The sequence below is a fragment of the Gopherus evgoodei genome, chromosome 17, assembly GCF_007399415.2.
Source record: "Gopherus evgoodei ecotype Sinaloan lineage chromosome 17, rGopEvg1_v1.p, whole genome shotgun sequence".
Taxonomy (NCBI): Eukaryota; Metazoa; Chordata; order Testudines; family Testudinidae; genus Gopherus; species Gopherus evgoodei.
In genome coordinates, this window is record NC_044338.1 from 2,057,081 (window position 1) to 2,074,155 (window position 17,075).

General features: G+C 65.6%; 1 protein-coding gene across 1 annotated transcript; it reads left to right on the forward strand.

Annotated features, from left to right (window-relative positions):
• Window positions 1–201: 201 nt before the first annotated feature.
• Window positions 202–10,461, forward strand: PIPOX (pipecolic acid and sarcosine oxidase). The gene is made up of 8 exons (XM_030537013.1): window positions 202–327; window positions 1,273–1,421; window positions 6,326–6,539; window positions 6,981–7,163; window positions 7,945–8,088; window positions 8,419–8,577; window positions 9,379–9,454; window positions 10,000–10,461. Exons 1-8 carry the CDS (start codon window positions 202–204, stop codon window positions 10,128–10,130), a joined length of 1,182 nt encoding a protein of 393 aa, XP_030392873.1. The 3' UTR covers window positions 10,131–10,461.
• The last annotated feature ends 6,614 nt before the right edge of the window (window positions 10,462–17,075 follow it).

A 17,075-nucleotide genomic window follows, 5' to 3' on the forward strand; every position in this document is an offset into this window, starting at 1 on the left:
CTGGGCTGCTCCAGGCCCCGTGGCAGGGGAAGCAGCCGGGGCATATGCTGGGGAGCCAGGAAGCCCCGGGCACTCAGATGCAGAAGGCCGGCGCTGGCTGCTGGAGTCAGTTCCACACAACTTCCTGCCTGACCATTCCAGGAGCCTGGACTTTGCTCCTGGCTCCGGTTCCAGGCCCCTGCAACAGCTGAAGGACTGATGATGGCGGCTGCAGGCGAGCCCCACAGCTCCCTTTATGACACCATTGTGGTGGGGGCTGGGATCCAGGGGTCCTTCACTGCCTACCACCTGGCCAAGCGGGGCAGAGAGACCCTCCTGCTGGAACAGGTACCCCCCTTCCCAGGCCCCCCTCAGACACGCAGCTCCAGGGACACTGCAGGGCAGACAGCCCCGCAGGCTCCCGCTGCAGGCCCCGCTCCAGCACTGAGCCCACACAGGAGCGAGGCAGAATGCGCCCTCCGGAAGCTGGGCAGCGGGACCCCGCAGACACCCAGCCATCAGGACGGAAATCCCCCGACACAAACTGCACAGCACAGCTCCGCTGCAGGCTCCGGCCCAGCCCCCAGAGCTGGGGGAGCTAAGCCTCTGCTCCCCCCCTCCAGGTGGGGTCCCTGCGGCTGGGAGGCACACCCTCACCTGCCCCCCGACAGCACTTCAGGGGCAGCACCCCCCGTATGCCAGGGGCTCTCGGTAGCCAGGACCTGCCATCTGGGAGAGCAGCGGCTGGCGCTGTGTGACGCTGCTGCACGGGGGCCCTGCAGTGGAGATCAGTGACTGGAGCAGCAACATGACCCCACCTGGCACCTAGGACCCTGCATGGCTCAGCACTGGCGAGAGGTGCTGGGGCGAATCATTGCATTCCCGGTGGAGCGGGCAACACCTGGGCAGCCCTGGCCAACAGGCTGCAGCCCCCCCGAGCTATCACACCAGCCTGGCAGGGTCGCGTGGCACAGCCGTGCCCATGGGGTGCCCCACAGCCAGGGCAGAGAGCAGCTGGAACCCAGACACTCAGGAAGTGATGGCAAAGAGGGGGGAAGGTCTAGGTACCTCTGCCCACCGCGCCAGGGCAGCTGCTGCCCCCAGCTTCCCCTGCAGCATGGGGAGGGAGCAGAGCTCAGGGGGGCTGGCTCCAGCGCTGCCCTAGGATCCCCTACCCCAGCCCAGGTGCAGGCTCCCAGCAGCACCGCAGACAGGGCTGGGAGAGGGAACCAGCATCCCCAGAGCAGGCTGGGATCCCCGGCTAACCCTCCCCATGTCCCCCAATCCTGGCAGTTCCCCCTGCCTCACTCCCGAGGCAGCTCCCATGGCCAGAGCCGGATAATCCGCCACGCCTACCCCCAGGAGCACTACTCGCAGATGATGGCAGAGAGCTACCGCCTGTGGGAGCAGCTGGAAGCCGAGGCTGGTGTCTCGCTGTACAGGTGAGGTGCCACAAGTGGGGGGTGCTGCCCCCCGGGGGCTGGGCTCCCTGGCAAAGGGATCTGCGGGAGGAATTCAGCCCTGACACCTCAGAGCTGGGGGCTGGGAGGCAGAGGGCCGGAGCTGCCGCACTCAGCACTTACTGGTGCTGCTGGGCCCCAGCAGAACAGCAGCCGGACCGATGCCAAGCCAGCTGGCCCCACGGCCCACACTTAACATCGTGCTCCAGGCCTCGGCCCGGCTGTCAGAGCCGCAGGGGCAGCCAGCCTGGCATGGGGGCCTGGGGAAAGGGAGCCTGCCCCAGCTCCTGTCCCCCGCTGGGTTACTCCACCCCAGCTCTGGCCAGTCACTGCAAGCAATGGAAAGGAACGGCCAGGCTGCCCGGAGTAGCTGACACCAGAGACCAAGCAGAGCATGAAAGGGTCGTTGGCCGAGCGGCTCAGCCCCTCGTCGGGGCAGGGGCAGGGGCAGGGGCAGGATTTTACTGCCCCAAGATTCAGCAGTGGCTCCGTTCGCTGTGGGGCCTGCCTGAATGAGAGCAGATTGAACCCCGCACTCCCAGGCCAGCCCCCCTTGGGCCTGGCCCGAGAACACAACAGGGCGCCGTGCCAGCCCACCAAGGCATGCCTCGAACAGCCCGCCCCCGGCCAGGAGGAGAGGCTAGCAATCCTGCCAGGCTTCGGCTGCTGTCAGCACAGGGAAGGGAACCGGGAGTGGGAGATGCAGGACTGCGTCCAGCCAGGCTCCTGAAGCACGGAGGGGCCTGTTCCCTATTGGTCAGGGTGCCCAGGCCAGTGAGCGCAAACGGGACCCAGCAAAGAAGAGCAGAAGGAGCAAAGTCCCTGGCACTGAGTATGAGTCACATCTGAGCAATAACAACCCCTGCCCTGGCCTGGGCCCTAGGCAGTGCGACCTGGTTTCTTCTGGCGACCGCCACAAACAGGTGGAGCCGGAGCCGGGGCCAAGCAATCCTGCTTGGCAGCACTGCCCGGACGCAGGCTGTGAAATGCAGGGAGGGTCTCGCTGCTCCTGCAGCCCCCAGCCCGTGCAGATCTCCTGGGAGCGGTACAGAGCCGCTACTTGCCACGCTGCTCTGAACGGGGCGGGGCCCTGCCAGCTCCCGGGATTCCGAAGTGTCCCCTAGGGCAGACCCTACAGCTCCTTACTCCCCTGTCACGGAGTCCCCGGGCGATGCTCTGGAACTGCTCCCCACCAAGCCAGTCAGGACTCTGGAGAGCCTCCTCTCCCTTGGAGCAGACTTGTTCAGGGCAAGAAGCTCACACGTCTTCACCTCCTGGGTCTCTCCTTGGAGCATTCAGCATCCTCTGCCCCTCTGTGCGCTTCCCACAGCGAGCCCACCCCAGCGGGGTCCTGGGGAAGCCACCGGGTCCTGCACCCCCACTTTGCAGTCAGACGTGACTCTCAGCCAGCCAGTAAAACAGAGGTTTATTCGATGACAGGAACAGGGTCTAAAACAGAGCTTGTAGGTACAGAGAACCGGACCCCTCGGCCGGGACCATTCTGGGAGGCCATGAGCCAGACCCCCACGTCTGCACTTCACTCCTCGTCCCCAGCCAGCTCCAGTCTAACAACCCCCTCCAGCCCCTCCTCTCTGCTTAGCTCCTTTCCCGGGCCAGGAGGTCACCTGATCTTTGTCTCCAACACCTTCAGTTGGCACCTTTGCAGAGGAGGGGCCCAGGCCATCAGTTGCTAGGAGACAGAGTGCCAGGCATTTAGGTGCACTGGCCCTTGCTCTGCCAGATACTTAAGAACTGCCATGGGGACACTGAGGCACCAACACAGTATTCAGAGCAAACATTAAGAACATTCCCAGTTGGTCACATCCCCTGTGCCAGCCCACATTGCCAGCAGCCCCTGCGAGCCTCCCCAGCGCTGGGGAGCTGAGCACTGGAAGGGTCAGGGCGTGACCCGCTCCCAGAGGGGAAGCCAGCAGCAGCTCCGTGCTAAGCCATGTTAACAGGCAGGGGAAAACAAATGATCAATTTCCATCCGTCCGGTCCTTGGCTGACTGCTCAGCTGCTATCAGAGAGATGGGGCCCCCCTCCATCCAGGCCACGGTCCCACAGCCCAGGGGGCTGGTAGGGGCTGCAGTGCAGGGCCGGGCATGGATGGAGAGCCCAGGAGGGAGGTTGCAGCCCACCTATGAACATTGGCACAAGGCTGCCAGCAGCTCAGAAACCCCTTCCCTCACATGCCGGCATGCAGAGCCCCTGGGGCAGAGCTGCAGGGGACCAGGCCCACAGGGCGAGCACCTGCACCACTGCAAGAGGCTTCCGCATTAGGAGGGGTGTCCCAGACCTCGATACATCCTCCACTTCCAATCATGCCAGCAAGGGCCAGACAGTGCCCGGGCACAGCAGCCCAGAGCCCACCCCCAGGAGCGAGCCAGCCAGCATGGTCCAGGCCTGGGCTGCAGCCCCCGGGAGCTCACAGCCCCTGGGCCACCGAGGCCCTGCAGGAACCATACCATGACAGCCTGTGCTCAGCCTCCCGCTCATCTGCTCAGGAAGGGCCCTACTCCACTGGGTGCTAGGTGTTGGGTGGGGCCTTACTGGACTGGCTGCACTCCCACCTGGCCTGGGGTGCAGCCACAGACCCCGCCCCCAGCACACCTGGCCCAGAGCTGCCAGGATGTAGGGGAGGGGCAGGCAGCCAGAGCCTGCTCTCCAGGCAAGTGCCATGCTGAGCACAGCAGTGAGGCTGGGGGCAGCCCCTGCCACCAGCCCCGGGAGGCTCTCGAAGTATCCCTAGGGCTCAGGGCGAGGCCCCCCCTCCAGCCCACCCACCATCATCCTAGCACCCTCCAGCCCCACTTGTCTTAGCCTTCCCTAGGCACTGCTCAGCCAGGGTGGGCCTGGGGGAGAGGCCGGGAGCAGGTCTGCTGGACGAGCCCGTGGACTCCCAGCCCGGCAGAGCTACTGCTTGTGCCCCAGGAAGCGGGTGACTCTCACTGGCTCATGACTGCCCCAAGTCAGCCTCAGCCAGACCCTGGCCTGACCCAATGGGGGAAATAACCTGCAGCAGGGGGCCAGCGAGGCCTGTTCCCCGGGCTCAGGGATGTCCAGTTGCCTTTAATTACCAGCTCCCACACGGCCTGTGAGCTGGCTTTAGACTTTGCCAGCCACCTGCAGCCACCTCTGGGGTGGGACATGGCAGCCACTGAACAGCATGCAGCAACACTGCCCACCTGACCCTGGGCTCTCCGTCTCCTACAGACTGTGCCCCCCCCCCCCCCCCCCCCAGCACAGGGCAAACTCATGGCATACTGAGACATACTCCACAAGGGAGCACGGGTCTCAGGCTGATACGTTACCGCACAAACTGACTGCTCACAGGGGCTCCGATCATGTGATCTACAGCACTCCTGCCATTCCAGACCCAGACCACCCCATTACCCCTGTTCTGCCGGTGCGCCACACTCCCGACCCACAGCCCCTGCTAGCCCAGTCCTCCCCCCGCCAGCTCTGCCGGTGCCCCTCACTTCCGACCCACAGCCCCCTGCTAGCCCAGCCCTGGGACATTCCTCACCACTGCCCTGCTGGTGCCCCCTCACTCCCAGCTGGCAGCCCCCTGTTAGCCCAGCCTGGCTTCCGCTCCCCAGCTCTGCTGGTGCCCCCTACTCCCGACCCGCAGCCCCTGCTAGCCCAGCCTGGCTCCCCCAGCTCTGCCGGTGCCCCTCACTCCCGATCTGCAGCCCTGCACCCCCGACACACTTCAGCAGCACTCGCCGCAGACAGGTGCGGTAGCAGCCAGGCAGCCTGAGAGCCCCAGACATTCTCCCTGGGCTCCAAACGAGGCTTTGAATTCCGTCCCGGATGCGCATTTGGGACAGCAACTCGTGGGGCCACCCAGCCCTTGCCCTGGCTCTGGCCTGCCCTGGGGGCACTCAGCACCGTGGCCGGGGGCTGACTCTGAAGGCAGCAGGGCGCATGGCGGGTGAGACGGACGCCCAGTAATTTATCGACTCTATAAAGGACGAGCCATTAAGGAAATAAGCATATAAACGATTCCCCATCTAGCCAGGGTCAGAGCTAATGGAGCCATCCATCTCATTAGACGGGAGCCCGGCAGAAAGGCCCCTTCCACTGTCCCTGGCTGACTGACTCCCAGATCCCTTGGCCTCGCCCCACAGGGCCCTGCCTGTTCTCCACACAGGGGCTGGGCCGGCCCGTGGGCTGGCAGGGCTCAGGGATCTCTCAAGAGGGCGCGGCCTGGGAAGAGACTCAGACCCAGTCTCTTGTGGGGCAGCAGCAGCCGCGGTTCAGAGGGGAGATTCCCGCCCCCTCCCTGACCGCTAGGAGCAGGAATTGGCACTGCCCAGCCGCTGGGAAGGGCAGGAATCACCCCCGTGGCATTTAGTGATAGGAGGGATCCAGGTCAAGCTCCCTGCGTGGCCACAGGACAACCTGCCGCCGTGCAACCCCCAGCTCTGCCAGTGCCCCTCAGCCCCCTGTTACTCCAGGGCCCTGCAGGTCCCCCCCTCACTTGCGCTGAAGATGGCGGCTCAGGCAGCGGCTGGTGGGTGCCACGTAGCACCATCACAGCCTGGCCCCTTGGCCCCTAACCTTTGATTTTTTACCACGTCCGACCGCAGGGGCGGCAGCCTGCACCAAGCCCCCGATACTGGAACATGGGCAGTGCTGCCTCTGCAGTCAGCTTCCCTGGCAGCGTGGTCCAGTGGGTAGGACTGGACCCTGCCACCCACCTGCTGGCGGCCCCTGTGCAAGTCACCGCCCCGCTCTCTGGCTCCACATCCCAGCCTGCCAGAGGGGACTGGCAATGGAGGGGGCTCGTGGCAGATGGTGGCACACCACACACGGGGCCAGGACGTGGGCAGCGACTGCCCAGTGCCTTAACACTCTGCTCCCCCGGCCCATCTCCGTAGGCAGACGGGGCTGCTGGTTCTGGGGGCCAACACCAACCCCGAGTTCCAGTGCTGGTGTCGGACGCTGGTGAAGCACAACGTCCCTGGCGAGCTGTTCACCACAGAGTCACTGCATGGGCGCTTCCCTGGCATCCGGCCCTACCACGGGGAGGTGGGCGTGTCCGACCACACTGCAGGGGTACTCTCCGCGGACAGGGCACTCCGGGCTGTGCAGGTACCGGGCTAGGCCTGGGGCAGGCGGCTTCTCTGTGGCCAGGGGCCAGGGACTCGGCCCCAGGAGATAGGGGTACCCACAGCATCACCTCCTGGGACAGGTCCGGTCGGGCCACAAGCCAGGCCAATGGCCACGGGATGGGGCTAAGCTGGAGTCCCTGCCCTGGTGGGGAACACCCGGGGGTGCTGCCACACGGTGCCCGGAGCTGCACTGCTTTGCCTGGCATTTCTCATCCCCAGCACGTGCCCTCTGCACGGCCCTGGGCGGCCAGCAGCCCATGTGGGGCCCCAGCACACGCCCATGCTGAGCCCAGGAATGAAGGGTCCCCTGGCCAGGCTCACCCCCACTAACTGCAAGGGCTGAGCACCAAGCTGCACCGCTCGATCCCTCGGGCAGGGCCCCCCCCCGCCCCGCCCCAGGCTGAGCCGGCTCCCTCCCCAGGACGGGTTCCAGCGGTGTGGGGGAGCCCTGCACGATGGTGAAAAGGTGACTGACATCAAGCCGGGGGTCGTGGTTACCGTGACAACCAGCAGAGGTGTGTACCAAGCCAACAGTCTGGTGATTACAGCCGGCCCCTGGGCCAATAAGCTCCTGGCCCCGCTGGGACTGCAGCTGCCTCTCCAGGTAAGGGTTGGTGCCAGCTGTGCCAGGGTGACGTGGGGCAGGGCCAGAGAGCACAGGATTGTTACCCAGTTCTCTACCGCTCTGCACAGCTCACTTCCACCACGGCACCTGCCTGCAGCCGGGTCACCCGAGTGTGCATGTCCGTGGGTGGGCACGTGGGGCTCCGTGTCCCTGCCCTGGTTCACGCCTGGCTGGGCACGTGGGGCTCCGTGTCCCTGCCCTGGCTCACGCCTGGCTGGGCATGTGGGGCTCCATGTCTCTGCCCTGGCTCAGGCCTGGCTGAGCACGTGGGGCTCCATGTCCCTGCCCTGGTTCACGCTTGGCTGGACCCATGGGGCTCCGTGTCCCTGCATGTGCCTGAGGGCTCCATGCCTGTGCGGACAGGGCTGGGAGGCACGAGTGCACCTTGCCGGGGTGGCTGTGTGGTTGGTCAGAGCCCTGCAGTCGCTGCCTGGAGCTGCTGTGACACGTGGCATGCGGGGCACTGGCCTAGGAGCTCAGCTGGGTCAGGGTAAGCAGAGGGGCACAGGGCACCAGGTGCCAGCCAGGAGGAGACCTGGCTTCCCTCCCTGCCTGCCAGCCCTGCTGTCTGCGCTTGGCGCGTGGTAGTGGGTCCGGCTGGCCCCGACCCTCGCTCACTGCACTGCCACCCCCACATGCTCCCGCCCCCACGGGAGCCACATCGCTCTCTCCCACATCTCCCCGCACCCCAGGACCCCCTGGCAGGGAGGAGACAACTCACCACGGGTGGGCAGCAACCCATGTGCTCCCTGCCCCGCAGACGCTGCGCATCAACGTCTGCTACTGGAAGGAGAAGGTCCCCGGGGCTTACGGGGTCTCAGCGAACTTCCCCTGCTTCCTGGCCCTCTGTGCCCCCCACCACATCTACGGGCTGCCCTCCAATGAGTACCCAGGACTGGTGAAGGTGAGACGGGGCAGCAGGGAGGGGGCCCAGCTCACACACGCACACACATGGGCACACACACACACCCTTGCACGCGTGTGCACACACATCTCCACACACTTTGTTGGAGGGCAGGCAGGATATGGGTGCTTCCGGGCCTGATGCAGCCCCACTGCTGCAGCCCTGAGCTTTGCCAGCCCTGCCCTTGCAGGGGTGGGGGCGGGTGCAGAGCTTTGGGAGGAGGGATCCTGGGGGCCCGGGCAGTGGGGGAGAGCCCAGCACTGTGGTGCTCCACGGGGCTGCGCTGGGAAGGAGCAGGGCTGGCCTGACTCTCCCTCCTAACTCCCCCAGATCTGCTATCACTCTGGCAGCCTGGCAGACCCCGAGGAGCGTGACCGGCTGCCCGAGACCTCAGCCCTGCCCGACATCCAGATCCTCCAGGACTTCATCAGCAAATACCTGCCAGGCCTGGTGCCAGAGCCGGCCGTGGTGGAGCACTGCATGTACACGGTGAGGGGCAGACGCTGGGCCTGAGAACTCCCTCCCCACGCCTGCCAACCCACATGGTCACCCCCTGCCGGGAGCCAGGGCCAGAACTCAGGAGTCCTGGCTCCCGGTCCCCCCGTCCCCAACCTGCTAGCCCCAACTCCCCTGCCAGGCCAGAACCCAGGAGTCCTGGCTCCCGGTCCCCCTGTTCCCAATCTGCTAGCCCCAACTCCTGCCAGGCCAGAACCCAGGAGTCCTGGCTCCTTGTCCCCCTCTCCCCAACCTGCTAGCCCCAACTCCCGTGCCAGGCCAGAACCCAGGAGTCCTGGCTCCTGGTCGCCCTCTCCCCAACCTGCTAGCCCCAACTCCCGTGCCAGGGCCAGAACCCAGGAGTCCTGGCTCCCGGTCCCCCTCTCCCCAACCTGCTAGCCCCAACTCCCCTGCCAGGCCAGAACCCAGGAGTCCTGGCTCCCGGTCCCCCTCTCCCCAACCTGCTAGCCCCAATTCCCGTGCCAGAGCCAGAACCCAGGAGTCCTGGCTCCTGGTTCCCCTCCCCACAACCTGTTAGCCCCAACTCCCCTGCCAGGGCCGAACCCAGGAGTCCTGGCTCCCAGGCAGCCTGGCCTCTGCTTAGGCGCCTGCTCCCAGTTCATGCCCCACACGGGTGGTGATGTACAGGCCAGGTGATGGCCTCCAAAGTCACTTGGTGCTCCCAGACCCTCCCCACCCCAGCAGGAGCCAAGGCACCAGTGTCCCCTTGCCCACCCTGGGGGGTGCTGAACTGGTGGGGCTCTGCCCTCCTTGACGTGCACTGGCTCCCCACAGAACACCCCAGATGAAGACTTTGTTCTGGATCGGCATCCCAAGTTCCGCAACATCATCATTGGGGCAGGGTTCTCGGGTAAGTGCGGGTGGGGTGTCAGGGGGGTTCCTTGGGTAAGTGGGGGTAGGACGGCGGGGGGTTCTCGGGTAAGTGGGGGTGGGGTGTCAGGGGGGTCTCAGGTAAGCAGACATGGGGTGGTGGTGGGGTCTCAGGTAAGTGGGGGTGGGGTGTCGGGGAGTCTCAGCTAAGCGGGGATGGAGTGACGGGGGGGTCTCAGGTAAGCGGGTCAGGGGCTCAGTGCCTGCCCCCAGTACCAGTTCAGTGCCGGGGATGGCTGCCTCGGGACCGGGGTGTTCCTCAAAGGGCTGGGATGGCCCAGCTGCCCCCCGTCCCCGCAGCTCCATCCCCAGGCCCCGTTCAATCTGCTGCCACAGCTCAGCCCTGCCCCAGTGCTGGTCCCACCCCACGGGGACAGGTGTGGTGCAGCCCCCCCCAGCTGCAGGGTGGCCAAGGCCTGTGCCAGCCCGGGGGCAGGCGGGCGTGGGCAGTGCCCGTGGCACAGGGCTCGCTCTCAGGGCAGCTGTTCCCAGCCGACTGGAGTCTCTGCACTTCTGCCCACACAGGCCATGGGTTCAAGCTGGCGCCCGTGGTCGGGAAGCTCCTGTGCCAGCTCACTGCAGGGGAGGAGCCGTCCTACGCCATGGAGCCGTTTCGCATCCACCGCTTTCCAGCACTGCCCGCCGCTGCCCTGTAGCCTGCCCTGCGCCTGGGCCGCCCCGGGGCTGAGGAGACCAGGGGAGAGCTGCCATCCACCCTCAGGTTTCACGGGCACGGCCATGCTGGAGCTGGGCCAGGCCCAGGGGCTTCTGCTACCAGCATCGCTGGCCCCAAGCTCTGCAGGCTGGACGAGCCCAGGCAGAAACAGCGGCCTGGCTGTGGGTCTGGGGGGGTCAGGCCTCTGCCTGGGCTCTGTTCTCCGGTTTGTTTGGGTCTCAGCATCCCCCCGTGCAGGGCACACACAGACCGAGACAAGGGGAGCGCAGGGCTCCCCCTCCTGTTCCAAGCAATAAATCTCTGGCAAGCCAGCCCCATGTGCCAGCTCTCTCTCACCCCAGCTGGGGGGACCGCAGCCGGCGTGGAGGGGCTGGGGGCTCCCTGGGCCTCAGGAAGCTGAACAAGCCCCACCATGCTGGGTGGGGGTGGCCCTGACGGGTGGGAGTGGGGCCGGATGGGTGGGGGTAGGTTGGATGGGTGGGGGTGGGGCCGGACGGGTGGGAGTAGGATGGATGGGTGGGGCCGGATGGGTGGGGGTAGGTTGGATGGATAGGGGTAGGTTGGATGAGGGGGGGTGGAGCCGGATGGATGGGGGTGGAGCCGGACAGGTGGGGGTAGGTTGGATGGTGGGGCCGGATGGGTGGGGGTGGAGCCAGATGGGTGGGGGTAGGTTGGATGGGTGGGGCTGGACGGGTGGGGGTAGGTTGGACAGGTGGGGCTAGACGGGTAGGGGTGGAGCCGGACGGGTGGGGGAAGGTTGGATGGTGGGGCCAGACGGGTGGGGGTGGAGCCGGAGGGGTGGGGGTGGAGCCGGACGGGTGGGGGTAGGTTGGATGGTGGGGCCGGATGGTTGGATGGTGGGGCCGGACGGGTGGGGTTGGAGCCGGACAGGTGGGGGTAGGTTGGACGGGTGGGGGTAGGTTGGATGGTGGGGCCGGATGGGTGGGGTTGGAGCCAGATGGGTGGGGGTAGGTTGGACGGTGGGGCCGGACGGGTGGGGTTGGAGCCAGACGGGTGGGGGTAGGTTGGACGGTGGGGCCGGACGGGTGGGGTTGGAGCCAGACGGGTGTGGGGTAGGCTGGATGGGTGGGGCCGGACGGGTGGGGGTAGGTTGGATGGTGGAGCCGGATGGGTGGGGGTGGAGCCGGACGGGTGGGGGTAGGTTGGACGGTGGGGCCGGATGGGTGGGGTTGGAGCCAGATGGGTGGGAGTAGGCTGGATGGGTGAGGCCGGACGGGTGGGGTTAGGTTGGACGGGTGGGGGTGGGGGTGGGGGTGAGGGTGAGGCCGGACACATGGGGGTCCCTGGCTCACTCGGAGACCGACCGACGGTGCCGTGAGACCCCAAGCCCGGTCTTGGCCCCGCGTCGCTCCCTGGCCAGCCAGCGGTGAGGCCTGGGTGCGAGCTCTCGCTGGAAGGGAGCCTGAGCTGCCCCCGCCTGGCCCCACACATGAAGCCGCCTCCTCAGCAGGCCCCCCCAACACGTGTGCTTTGCAGCGGCACCACTGGGCACACGCTGCTCCCAGCGCGGCGTCAGGCGCAAGCCGATGAAGCTGTCTGAGCCGGAGACACACTCGCTTAGGGGGCAAGTGACTGTTTGAATGTTAAATGTGCCATTTTATTATCATTCGATTGCTCCCACTTAATGAAAGTGCATTAGTGCAGCGCAGGCTTTATGGCGCCGCGTGCCCAGCCTGCCCCATTCGTTTCCCGGCCCGGCTCCTGGCCTGGGCTCTGGAGCCGATGGCACCAGCATGGACGCAGCCCCGTGTGCCAGGGCCTGCCCCGCCCGTCTGCAAGGACCCAAGGCCCAGGCCAGGTCGTGCATGGGGCAGCCCAGCCTTGCCCTGGGTTTCTGGTGCAGGGTTAAGGGCAGCGCTGGGCGTGAGGAATCACTTCAGAGGGGGCTGCAGAGGTGCGAGGGCCCCGTGCCTGGGCAGGGGCAGCGTGTGGCGCACTCACCCCGCCCCAGCGGTTTGGTTCTCTGCTGCACTGATCCCGGTCCTGCCTGGCATGACAGGCTGAGCTGGGCATTCCCCATGGGGAGCGGGTGAATCTGCGCAGCAGGCACAGGTAAGGCACCTGCAGGTCCATCACCCAGGCTGAACTGGAGCTGGGCATGCTGGGTGGACGGTGCAGCCACCCTGCTGCCAGAGCCGGAGCTGTGCAGCACCCCCGCTTCTTGTGGTGCAAGGAGCACTCGCTGCCAATGGCCGAAGGGATCCAGGGACCCCTGGCTCCAAGGAACCTGCCTCACAAGAGTGCTCGGTCCAGGGACACTCGAGGAGCTCCGGGGAGATGTGGCGATCTCCAGGCCTGTTGGATCAGGCAGATCACTCAGAGGCAGCAAGCTGGGCGTGTGGCATTGTGTATCTCACACGTGGACCTGAAGCTGTGGTTGAGGGACCAAAAGCCAGAGAACCCGCGACATGCAGGGCGGCTGGCTGATGAGTTTGTGAAGAGCCGGTTGAGGGGTGGCAGGGAGGAGTCCCAAAGGAACAGGCCCACCGTGATGCAGAGAGAGAGTCATCCTGGGACCTCCCAAAGGGGGAATAGGGAGAACCCCCTCCCAAGGGAAACGCCCAGCATCAAGGACAACTGACCGGTTCGAGGGGACCAACGGGACATGAGCTGCTATCAACGTGGCCAGAGGGGCCACATACGGTCCCAGTGCCCCAGGCTCAAGGACAGACTGAGCAGACCGATCCCACACCTGGTTAACTTGGTAGAGACCCAGCCAAATGAGGGGCAGCGTTCGCAGGAAAGGGGAGCTGTCCGCGTACCACCTGCGAAGGAGGGAGTAGGGCCCCAGGTCAGCTCCTCTGGGGGGCTGGATGCTCCAGGCTCTGAGTTTTTGGTTTACAGGGTGGGTGCGGGGCTGCCCCTCCAGAGAGAGTGCCTTGTTCCCCTGGGAGGAAGGTCACTGGGTATTGGGACACAGGCGCAGAGGTGACGCTGGCCCAGCCAGAGGTGGTGGCCTCAGATCAGATGGTGCCCAACATCTGCGTCTTAAGCCGGACCTGGGAGGACCACGTGTCCCAGGTTAAACAAGTGCTGGACCAACTCCAGGAGGCTGGGTTAACCATAAAAGCTGAGAAGTGCAAGGCGGGGATGGCTGAAGTATCTTACCTGGGCCATTGGGTGGGGAGCGGCTGCCTAAAGCCGGAACCAGCCAAGGTAGAGGTGATCAGAGACTGGCCTGCCCCCAAACCAAAAAGCAGGTCCAGGCCTTTATTGGGATGGCGGGGTACTATTGAAGGTTCATGCCCCACTTTAGTGCCATAGCCGCCCCCATCACTGAACTGTGCAAGAAGGGGAAGCCAGACAAGGTGATCTGGACTGAGCAGTGCCAGCAGGCTCTCCGGGCGCTGAAGGAGGCTCTGGTTAGTGGCCCAGTTCTAGCAAACCCAGATTTTGACAAACCCTTTACGGTGTTCACCAACGCCTCAGACACGGGACTGGGGGCGGTGTTAATGCAGGAGGATGAAAAGGGGGAGAGACACCCCATCGTGTACCTGAGCAAGAAGTTGCTACCCCGGGAACAGAACTACACGGCCATCGAGAAGGAATGCCTGGCCATGGTGTGGGCCCTTAAGAAGCTAGAGCCATATCTCTTTGGGCGACACTTCACCGCGTACACCGACCACTCTCCCCTGACCTGGCTGCACCAGATGAAAGGAGCCAACGCCAAGCTCCTGAGGTGGAGCCTGCTCCTGCAGGACTATGACATGGACGTGGTCCATGGGAAGGGAAGTGCCAACCTGATAGTGGACGCATTGTCCTGGAGAGGGGGCCCTGAACTTCCCTAGGTCACTGGGCAGAGTGACCCCGCTCAGTTCAGTCTCGAAGGGGGGGAGATGTGATGCAGTAGGGACTGTCTGTGGGGGGGATGGGAGAGCCGGGGATGTCTTTAGGTGAGGGACAGGATCTTTAAGCCTGTAACCTGAGCCAGGTAGGGGGGAGGGGGTTAGCACCTTGGCCCGGGAAGTCAGACAAAGGAGGGACAAAGGAAGCGGCCGGCTGGAGGGGGATTAGTTTTAGTTTCGGTTTGGGGCTGGGTGGTTGGAATTCAGGGAATCCTAAGCTGGGATCCAAGCACCTTGAACCCCCAGAAGGGCTTGATTGAGGGGTCCTGGTTGGGCCTCCAAGCTCTGCTGTAACCTGCATTCCTGTTGTCCAATAAACCTTCTGTTTTACTGGCTGGCTGAGAGTCACTGAGAGTCCCAGGAAGAGGGGTGCCGGGCCGGACTCCCCCACACTCCATGACACAGGTCCCCACATTTGCTCTTCACTCGCTGAATAGGATTCGGGGTGCCCCAGAGCAGACCAATGAGCCTGCAGCACAGAGCTCCCCTCGCAGCCCGGTAGCCAGTGAGCGAGTCCTGCTGCGCTGTCAGGAGGGCTGAGCAAAGGGCCGAGTCCTGGGGCAGGAAGGGGCTAGCGATCGGTGGGCGTACTGGCCCTGCTGCTGCAGCATGTGAAGGCACATCTACCCTGCAGCCCTGTCACCCTATATTAGGTCAACTTAATGGCTGCCATGGCCGATGGCCACACTCCCCTGCTCCAGGCGGCGGTCAGCGCTTCCCCCACTGAAGGGGGACAGCATGGGGGGGTGAGGGGCAGGGCTCTGGGTCCATGCAGCTCCCCCTGGGAGCCCAGCTGCCCTCACGGGCTCTCGGCTCCTGGCTGGGAGCGGCAGGGTGAGGGAGGAGGCCCGTGGAGCTGGGGGGGAGCCCCCGCCAGCTCCTGTGCACACACTCCCCCCAGCCCCTGCAAAGAGCCGCAGCAGCACAGGCGGTGACCCCATGGGCTGCCCCTTTGCAAACCTGCCTGCCCCCAGTCCGTACCCCTGGCCCTGGGTGCAGGCAGCCAGCGCTGCTGGGACTACCCGCTGAGCTGGGACTCACCTCCAGCACCTAGGATAGATGGATCCTCCCTTACAGGCAGGGGTGGCTCCAGGCCCCAGCACGCCAAGCGCGTGCTTGGGGTGGCATGCCGCGGGGGGCACTCTGCCGGTCACTGGGAGGGCGGCAGGCAGGATGCCTTCGGCAGCATGCCTGCGGAGGGTCCGCTGGTCCCGCGGCTCCACCGAAGCTGTGGGACCAGCGGACCCTCCGCAAGCACGCCTGCGGGAGGGCCACCAGAGCTGTGGGACCGGCAGAGCGCCTCCCGCGGCATGACGCCATGCTTGGGGAGGCGAAATGTTTAGCGCTGCCCCTGCTTACAGGCCCTGGGTCATCCAGGGAGTCTGGGGCAGGGAAGGGAGATGAACCCGGGACTCCCCTGGCCCTGGCCGGCACCCCAACCCCAGGACCAGCCTGCCTCGCAAACAGCACGTGGTGCAAGGAAAAGGGGCTGGAAACAGGACTCCTGGGCTCCTCTGCCTCGGTCGGTCTGTCTGCACAGCTCTGGGCAAGTCCCTTCCCTGGCTCTGTCCCTCTGGGGCACAGGGTGTGGGGCTCCGCGCTCCCTGGCTGGGAGGAGGGGCTGGCATGGCCCCAGTCCTTACTGCTATGGGCAGAGGACACAGTGTGCCCCAGACGGCAGCTTCATGCCCCCACAGCAGCAGCAAAGTGGAACAAGGTGAATCTCCCGCCGAGGCGTGGGGGAGGCGCAGGGGCTGGCGTGCGCCTGGCACCTGACTGGGCACGCGTGTTGACAGATGGGTCAGCAAAGCTGGCATAGGAGGGATGGAGCAGTGACCCCCCATCTCCCCGGGGCATGAGGGGAGCCCTGGCAGGCAGGGGGGCTCCAGCTGTAGGGCCCTGGGGAAGGGGCAGGCAGGGAGCTCTGCCTCTCCACGCTCGTAGGGCCCCAAGGGCTTGGGGACCCGTCTAAGCGCAGGGCAAGAGCCGGGGGGCAGGAAGTGAAGAGTGTCTGCACCAGGCAATGGGGGGCTGCTGGTGGCCTGTGGGTGCCCTTCCCGGCCTAGCCAAAGGCTCTGGTGGCCCCCAGGGGCCTGCTGCTGCGGGCTGCACGGGCCCTCCAGCGGAAATGCTCAGGGAAGGGGGCAAGGCTGGACCCGGCCTCCACTACCCAGCAGACACCAAGGCGCCTGGCTGCAGAGATTATGAGTGCGATTATGCAAATGAGTGGCTCCTCCAAATTACCATAACTTAAAATAATTAACACCAGCCACTGAGGGCTCCTGGGCCCTGCTTCTCATCTGCATATTTATTGTGATTTATAAATGATTCAAACACCCTCCATGGAGGGCCGGGGGGGACATGCAGCCTCAGCCCCTGCCCCTGAGCCGGGGGTGGGACACGGAAAGTGGAGCAGGCCGGGAGCCAGGGGGAGCCAGACTGGGCCAGCCCCACCACCCGCCCCCATTGCACGGGGGCTCAGCTACCCTAGGCCATGGCCCAGGGCAGAGGGGGGTGGGATCGGATCCAACAGTGCAGGGCCAGGCAGGGGTAGCGTGCTGCAGGGTGGCAGGGTTGGGATGGGCAGTACAGGGCCAGGCCAGGGGGCAGCGCACTGGCAGGTGAGAGAATTGGGCTGGGTAGTACAGGACCAGGCCGGGGGGGCAGCATGTGGGAGGAGGGGTCTGGGCAGTACAGGACCAGGCCAGGGGGCAGCATGCTGGGGGGTGGGGGTGGTTGGGCTGGGCAGTACAGGACCAGGCTGGGGGGCAGCATGCGGGGGGGGTGTCTGGGCAGTACAGGGCCAGGCCAGGAGGCAGGAGGGTTGGGCTAGGCAGTACAGGGCAGGCCAGGGGGCTGCGTGTTGGGGGGTGGGTTGGGCTGGGCAGTACAGGACCAGGCTGGGGGGCAGCATGCGGGCGGGCTCGGGGTAGTACAGGGCCAGGCCGGGGGGCAGCATGCTGGGGGGTGGGGGTGGTTGGGCTGGGCAGTACAGGGCCAGGCCAGGGGGCTGCGTGTTGGGGGGTGGGTTGGGCTGGGCAGTGCAGGGCCAGCCGGGG

What these genes read in the sequence shown, in the direction of transcription:
- PIPOX (XM_030537013.1), top strand. Translation starts at nt 202, where the DNA reads ATGGCGGCTGCAGGCGAGCCCCACAGCTCCCTTTATGACACCATTGTG. An exon ending in GCTGGTGTCTCGCTGTACAG is followed by an intron (nt 1,422 to 6,325) that starts GTGAGGTGCCAC and finishes CCATCTCCGTAG; the next exon opens with GCAGACGGGGCTGCTGGTTC. An exon ending in AGTACCCAGGACTGGTGAAG is followed by an intron (nt 8,089 to 8,418) that starts GTGAGACGGGGC and finishes TAACTCCCCCAG; the next exon opens with ATCTGCTATCACTCTGGCAG.